The 7811-nt window shown below is 47.8% G+C and overlaps 1 protein-coding gene across 6 annotated transcripts in view; it reads left to right on the top strand.

Moving 5' to 3' along the window:
• The window catches only part of TTC21A (tetratricopeptide repeat domain 21A), a 31285-nt gene that overhangs the window by 1175 nt on the left and 22299 nt on the right, over positions 1–7811 (top strand). For 5 of the 6 annotated variants that reach the window (XM_058442007.1, XM_032162020.2, XM_058442006.1 and 2 more), the window contains exons 2-6: positions 372–501; positions 1310–1420; positions 2131–2297; positions 3737–3859; positions 5857–6014. In XM_058442007.1, coding sequence (XP_058297990.1) covers positions 372–501; positions 1310–1420; positions 2131–2297; positions 3737–3859; positions 5857–6014 — 689 coding nt within the window. Of the gene's footprint in view, positions 1–263; positions 502–1309; positions 1421–2130; positions 2298–3736; positions 3860–5856; positions 6015–7811 lie in introns of all 6 variants that reach the window. The other variant, XM_058442008.1, reaches the window with a different exon arrangement.

The raw sequence follows: 7811 nt of genomic DNA, 5'->3' as shown, positions 1-7811 counted from the left end.
ATAGTGGATATGAAGCCCATAATAACTTGTAACTACAATTGGTATAATTTTTCTTATTACTTGTCCTCATTTTTCCCCCCTTATTCCCTTCCTAAGACAAAGCCTGGGTTGAATTCCCCATCATAGGTGAACCAGAATCTGTTGGTAATCCCCCAAACAAACACCTCCAAACTCTTTCCTGGGAAAACTGCATGGAGCTGCTCCCAGGGCTGTTAGAGGACAGGATGAGGCCTGAATGTTTCCTCTTTCTCTTCCCTTTGCAGAACTGAGGAGGAGCAGGGGATAGGGAAGGGAGCAGGTCTCATCCCATCTGGGACAGAACAGAGACAGAAAGGGACTGGGCTGTTGCAGCTATGTCTTCCTTCATACAGGCTGGGATCATTTACTATAGCCAGGAAAAGTACTTCCACCATGTGCAGCAGGCTGCAGCTGTGGGCCTGGAAAAATTCAGCAATGACCCTGTGTTGAAGTTCTTTAAAGCCTATGGAGTCCTCAAAGAAGGTAAGGACTTGGTAGTGTTGGTCTTGTGACCCCAGGCACTAGCCCGGCCCTAACACTCTGGCTCCACCTGGATGCCTCCTTGTATCCTAGTTATGGTCCCATAAAAACAGTTTCACACTCAGCGGCTGGATTCCCGCGGGAATCCACAGAGGTCTACGTAATCCATATCTAGTTGACTTTTGAGACCTCAGAGCGCTCACTATCCCTGCTCTGCACCTCGGGTTCCCTCTCTGTAAAATGAGTGGTTAGAGAGATAGCTGCATGATCGTTGAAGTAATTCCAGGCCCGGAAGCTGAGAACTGGTAATGCAGGCAAAGGAGGAGGAAGAGGTAGTGTGAGGACAGGTGGGTATGGTACAGGTACAGGGAGAGGAGTGGGACCCATGCAGGTGCAGATGGGCTGGCATTCAGAAGGTGGTCCTGGGCTGAAGACTGGCCAAATAGCCCGTGGCCAACATCTGAGGACATGGAGGGATAAACATAATCAGTGGCTCTTGAGCAGTAGCTGGGAATGCCCTGCCCGAGGTCCTTCTTCAGAACTGACGCAGCTAATAATTGCAGCCTCACACATATCCCTACAAGTACTCACAGGTACACCTTTCAAGTCCAAGATTTCCAGCCCCTAACAGCCTGGACCATGTTACCAGCAGCTCTTTCAAAGAGGCCCAATCTTCAGGGAACTTGGGTCACTGGGGACCTTTCAGACCAGTTAGTCCAGCAGGTAGTGCCGAGCTGTTGGGTCAGCTACAGAGTCTCATGTCCTCTAGTCCTGGAGCTTGAGAGTATAACTATGTGGACTATCTTTGCAGAGCACATCCAGGATGCCATCAGTGACCTGGAAAGCATCAGGCATCACCCAGACGTGTCCCTGTGCTCCACCATGGCCCTCATTTATGCTCACAAAAGATGTGAAATCATTGGTGAGTGCCACCATGCTCAGCCAGGCCTGGCCCACCAGGGGAAAGAAAGCCCTGCCCCAGAGATACACAGCCCTTCAAGGGCTGCCAAAGGAGGTATGTGCCCTGGTGGCTGTGCAGATGCTGTTAACCAGTGAGAAGTGGCTGCTGTTCCTCTCCCTCTGGAGGCCTGGGAGAAGAATCCATGCCTGGGCCCAACTGAGTGGAAGCAGGCAGAGCCCATGACAGTGGGAGGGGCCCATGCTCCAGATCCCAAGAGTTGGGGAAACACCCTTTTTCTTTGCCAAGATCTTGTCAGAGAAACCAAGCCAATATATATAATTCTACGCCTAATCTCCACATTTCTAGAGTCAGGGAGAGGGTCCAAGAGAGACTACAGACTACTATTTCCTTACTCACAATAAGTTGTGGGCCTGAGGCTAAGGATTTTGGTTTGGTCTGCCTGCTCAGCACACTGCTGGGCACAGAGAAGAGAAGATAATCTCAGACAGCACACCTGAGTCCAGGCCAGGGCAGCCCCTGCAGCATCTCAAGGGCAGGTACTGCTGGTTTCCAGGCCTTGGGCTGCATGCGGTGTGCTGCATATGTTGAAGGAGATCCACAGTGTCTGAGGGAGACCCAGAGGTAGTTCCCTGGGCCCTCGGTGGCCCATGCAGAACCAGGCAGACTTCCACATCCTAACTCTCCCTCTTCCTTCGCTCTTGGATTTACAGACCGAGAAGCAATTCAGGAGCTTGAGTACAGCCTGAAGGAAATACGCAAGACAGTCAGTGGGACTGCACTGTACTATGCTGGCCTCTTCCTCTGGCTCATAGGCCGCCATGACAAGGCCAAAGAGTACATTGACCGCATGCTGAAGATCTCTAGAGGCTTCAGAGAGGTACTCACCACACCATGGGGACAACAGGCGAAGAAAGCAGCATCCAAACACATAATAGCAGGGTGGCCTTCATTCCCACAAAGGGCCCTGAAACTGGGGGAGAGCCACACCCAGGCACTGACAAAACACCGGCTCTCACAGGTGCCCCACGCATGTTGTCTCTGGGCTTAGCAGAGGTTACACATTGGCATTTGTACACAGAGTCTGATCTCTAGATAGATTTTCTATGGCTTGCACCATATTCTTAAGAAATTTTTTTTTGAGACCTCACTGCAGCCTCAACCTCCTAGGCACAAGCAATCCTCCCACCTCAGCCCCCCAAGTAGCTGGGACCATAGGTGTGTGCCAGCACACCCAGGTAGTTTTTACATTTTTTGTAGAGACTGGGTCTTGCCATGTTGCCCAGGCTGGTCCAGACTTACTGGTTCTTTTGAAGACCCAGATGAGCTGGCCACACTGGGCCATTCCCTCCCTGTAGTGCTCTGCTGGAATTGAATGGTGGCTCATGCAATGCAGCCCATATACTGTATATCTGCACTAATATGGAATTTGAAGCCTCAGTCTAGGCCATGCCTTCTCAGCAGGGCTGATATCAATTTTCAAGGGTGTAGACATGGTCCCTGGGGGAGGGGGCAAAAAAATCTTACTCTTTATATATAAAACACAGATATATATACAGTATACAATACACAGATATGGTATATCTGAGGCATTAACATTTCTTGGAGGGGGAGGGATTGATTAGAAAACAGTATCTAAAGAGACTCCTTAGGATAGATAATAGGAAAAGAGAAATAGAAATATAATAGAGAAATACTGATCTAGGCCGTCAAGAGGGGTGCTTTAGGGCAGGGCTCTTCCAAGTCTGCTTCCCAGGCCTGGCCCTCCCCATCTGCCTGGGGAGGCTGGGTGAAGGCTAACATGGAACCAGCGAGGTCCACAAGCTCAGAATGGTTCCTGCTCACCCACTCAGAGGGCATTCCTGGGCTTCCTATGCAGGGCCAGACCTTGTGCTGGCCTAAGGAGTGAAGAGATCAAGAGTGGCCGTGCGTAGGCCCCCATGTTGGCTCCTGACCCCTGTGTAAACAGGCAATGACAGGATAGGTGAGTGTGCCTCAGTAAGGGTCATGGAGAGCTGTAGGGGTACAGGGAGGGAGGTCTCCTAAGCAGGGGCCTCTGAGGCTGAGTTGTAAGGAGTGGTAATGGACATCAGGTGAAGGGGTTTGGTTGGGAGTGGGAGGGGTGCTGTCCAGGGCATTTCCAGACAAAGCAACAATGGGAGACCTGGTCATGAGAGAGAGCCGGCTGCCCTGGGATCTGCATGGGGCTGTGCCTGACAGGGCCTCAGGGTTTTGGGTGGCAAAGTGTGGATCATGTGCAGGCTGGGTTGAGGCTGTGCAGGACCAAGGACTTCATCTTTCATCTTGTTCTCATCCCAGGCCTATGTGCTCAGAGGCTGGGTGGACCTCACCTCAGACAAGCCCCACACTGCGAAGAAAGCCATTGAGTACCTGGAACAAGGAATTCAGGACACCAAAGATGTGCTGGGGCTGATGGGAAAGGTGGGCAGTGGAAAAGGGAGTGGTGGAAGTATTCCTGGCCAGGCCACTGGCACCAGAGACCCACCAGGTACCCCCAGGCCAAACCCTCAGTCTCCAGATGCCTCATCTCATAGATAAAGAGCAGAGGTCCAGAGAGGTTCAGCAACCAACCCAGGATTACACAGCAGTCCAAGGTCCACTCTACTTCTCAAATTTCTTCCTGCTTGATCTGAGTTTCTGTCTCATTTGCATGGGGGTCTTCTCAGGGTCACTTTCTTAAGGTCTGTCCTTCCTTGACCCTCTCAGGCTTTCTCTCTGCCTCTGTGTTAGTTTCACTCAGTGCCCTTCTCCTTTTCTTCTTTTATTTTGACCTTCCCATTTCACCTCTTTCTACCTGTTAAATTCATTTAGTGTGCCGTAAGAGATGGGACGTATATATTTTATATGTTGTGTATTTTCTGATCTTAAGTTTCTTTTTTCTCTTGTGAACCTCATGGAATTAATCTTTGAGAGAAAAAATGTCCTTGTATTTTCTTCTGTTTGTATATATTTTTATTATAAAAGAATACATACTTATTTAAGAAAACAGAAGCCTAAAAAAAGTCAATAGATGAATTAAAATGGCAGGCTTAGTCTTACCACTCCAAGACAAATGTTAGTATTTTAGGGCAATGTCTTCTAGTCTTCTTTCTATACTTGGGTCCAGGGTGTGCATTAGTTGGTTTTCTGGCTGGCAGAAAGCAATGGAGATTATTGTGAGCCAGCTCATCACAGAGCACCCTTGGGGCCAGCACCTGTGGAAAGAGAAGGCAGGCTGTGAATAGTCACAGCAAAGGCCGCGGCCAACTCTTTGGGGAACTCTGGAGCCGGGATGCCCCTTCAGTGAGCTCCCCATCAGTGCCTTGACACTGGAGGTGGGCTGCCCCAGGGACAGGTGTGACCTGGGACAAAGCAACTCCCATCAACCATGGGTGATCCCTGGAGGGAGACTCCATGGAGAGCCATCAGCCAGCTCTCCTGCTCCTGATGGTAGGGAGGTGGGCCACACACAGCAGTCACTGTGGGGTGGGAGACAGTGTTGGTCTATAATGTAGTTTTCACCCTAGGGCATATTGTCATTTAGTTTGTTTTTCTTCATGTAATATTTTCTTTGTGTAATATTCAAAATGTCAGTTTGAACATGGATGTAAGGCCAGTCTTCTATTGTATGAGCATAATGTAATTTACCAACCCAGTCCCCTATTGTTTGGATATTGGGATTGCTTCCGGTTATGCACTTAAAGTGCTTCAGTGAACACATTTATACATAAACCTTCATTATACAGAATAATCTTCTCGTTTTTAATGACAAGTCTCTTAATGGGGGTTACTGTAGGTCTAAGGGAAGCCCTCCTTTCAGAGTCCAATTTCAAGTCTTTTAGAAGCATTGCCCCCTGGCCCTTAGGGCACCTGTGTCATGACTCTTGGAGGAGAACCTGGTGGCTGGTGTTGGCCTGCAGAGGCCATGACCACAGCCCAATAGGCCTTGACAGAACAACAACAAAAAAACTCCACTACTTGCTATAGAAGTAGTTGCCAGAAAACCCTAACTGACTCAGAATTGCTAAACTGGGCCTTGGTGAGCAATTTCAGTGATGAAATACAGAAAAGTGAATGGGAAATGAATGGAAAATTTATGGAACTGGAAAGCACCCAGTGACCTCACCTCTCCCCTTCAGGGTGACCTCACATAACCTTACTCTATCCCAGGCCTGCTAAGTTTTCCAAGCTTGAGGCTTAGCTATCTCCCCAAAGCCCCTGCTCATCCTGTCCAAGAACCCAAGACTGTTGTAAACCTTGATATGTCACTCCTTCTCCCAGGGACTTTGAGAGGCTACTGGCCCAGCTGAGAGGACCCACAGTGCCCATGTGCCAGGTTCTGTTCCTGTTTTCATGGAGACACTGAGACAACCCCCCTCCAACAAACTCCCTTCATGGGCACTCCCTTCACGGAGGCTCTTCTGTCCGGCTCCCAACAGGCAATGTACTTCATGATGCAGCAGAACTACTCAGAGGCCCTGGAGGTGGTGAACCAGATCACTGTGACTTCAGGGAGCTTCCTGCCAGCCCTCGTCCTGAAGATGCAGCTGTTCTTAGCTCGGCAGGACTGGGAGCAGACAGTAGAAATGGGACACAGGTGAGCTACTGCACAAATGGGCAGCTTCCTTTCTTTCCAAGCCAAGGGTGCTAACACGTATTTACCATCTTATAAGCTGGGGAGGCAGGAGAACAAGACGGAAATGTAAATATCGCCCATAGAGGAACTGGGAATTGTGCTATGGCCAAATTGGGATGAGGAAGACAGCGGGGATGGGTGCAAGCAAACAAAATATACATGATAACATGAGACTAGGAGCTGTGGCCTACGATGGCTAAATCAAGAAAAAGAGGGTAAAGCCTTATTGTTTAGAAGAGACAGGGAAGGACCCATCAAAAGAACTAAAGCAAGAGTTACAGGGTAGAAAGCAGTTGCTATGAAGAGAATGAGACTAGAATATATTGCATTATTAAGTTTTTTTTTAAAACTATGAGTATAGTATACCTTAATAAAAACTTTAGGGGAAAAAAGTCACTGGTGACTTTGAGAGAAGTGTTTTAGCAGCAGGCTGGGTACATAAACCAGAAAGCAGATTTCAGGAGTTATTGGGCGTGTAGAAACCAGACACCAAGTGTAGAGTGATCTGGAAGCATTGTGAAGAAAAATGACAACCGCTTTGGGGAGGATATTTGATGCAAGGCTTTTGGGGAACCAAAAAAAAAAAATTATCTCTTTAAACTCTAATAGGCATAGTAGCTCATGCCTGTAATCCCAACACTTTGGGAGGCCGAGGCAGCAGGATTGCTTGAGCCCAGAAGTTCAAGACCAGCCTCGGCAATATAGTGAGACCTTGTCTCTACAGAAAATAAAAAAAAAAATCAGCTGGGCACGGTGTGCACCTGAAGTCCCAGCTACTAGGGAGGCTGAGGCAGGAGAATCACAGGAAGGTTGAAGCTGCAGTGAGCTGTGATTGTGTCACTGTGCTCCAGCCTGGGCGACAGAATGAGACCCTGTCTCAAAAAAAAAAATAAATAAATAAATAAAATAAAAATAAACTCTAACACTTTATTTTTATCGCAATCATTCTAAAATGTGTTATCTTCACTTTTTTCCCAGAAGGAGTTAATGGCCCATGAGTTATCACTATGACTTGTAACTGAATTATAGGGAAATATATAGCACAGGTCTAAAAAAAAAGCGTATAATCAAACCTCTTCCTTCCCTGGGGAAGAATCCTAGTTCCTCTGCTGATGACTGGAACTTGAATCTTATAGAGAGGTGCTGGTACCAAATCAAACATATCTCTACCCTGCCCAGCCCACAGGCACCACACATGTAATGCCTGTGTGGACCTCAGCTTCCCTCTCTCACAGTGTAAACCTGGCCTTGGTAGGAGCTTGCTTTGGAGGCTAGGCCTCAGGCCAGCAACTCACCTGGAAGCACCTGGCTGAAGCCGTATGTGGGTGTTTGTGGCCTCCCTGGCCCTGGCCCTGCTGTGCCCATGTGCAGGGAGACAGTGTTTGGGGCCAACAGATTGAATCCATTGCCCCAGCGTGTTCGCTCATGGAAGCTTTCCCAGTTAGTGAGATTCATAGAATTCCCTCACTGATTTTAAAACTCTGCTCTATAAAGATGTGTTTCTGTTTTCATCCCTAATATGTTTTTTCTTTCTTATTTTTCTTCATTAATATTAAAAGTTTGCCTTTCTTATTAGTCTTTTTAAAGAACCAGCTTTGAGTTTTGTAGCTCCTTTCTATTATATTCTAATAAAATAGAAATTTTATATTAGAAATTCTATATTATATTCTTTGTGTATTCTAATTTATTAATTTCCGCCCCCCCCTTTTTTGGGGGGCGGAATGTCTTGCTTTGTTGCCTAGGCTGGAGTGCAGTGGC

The sequence above is a fragment of the Hylobates moloch genome, unplaced genomic scaffold, assembly GCF_009828535.3.
Source record: "Hylobates moloch isolate HMO894 unplaced genomic scaffold, HMol_V3 SCAFFOLD_8, whole genome shotgun sequence".
NCBI lineage: Eukaryota > Metazoa > Chordata > Mammalia > Primates > Hylobatidae > Hylobates > Hylobates moloch.
The sequence above is the reverse complement of the archived record's forward strand: the minus strand, read 5'-3'. Positions and strand labels throughout refer to the sequence as shown.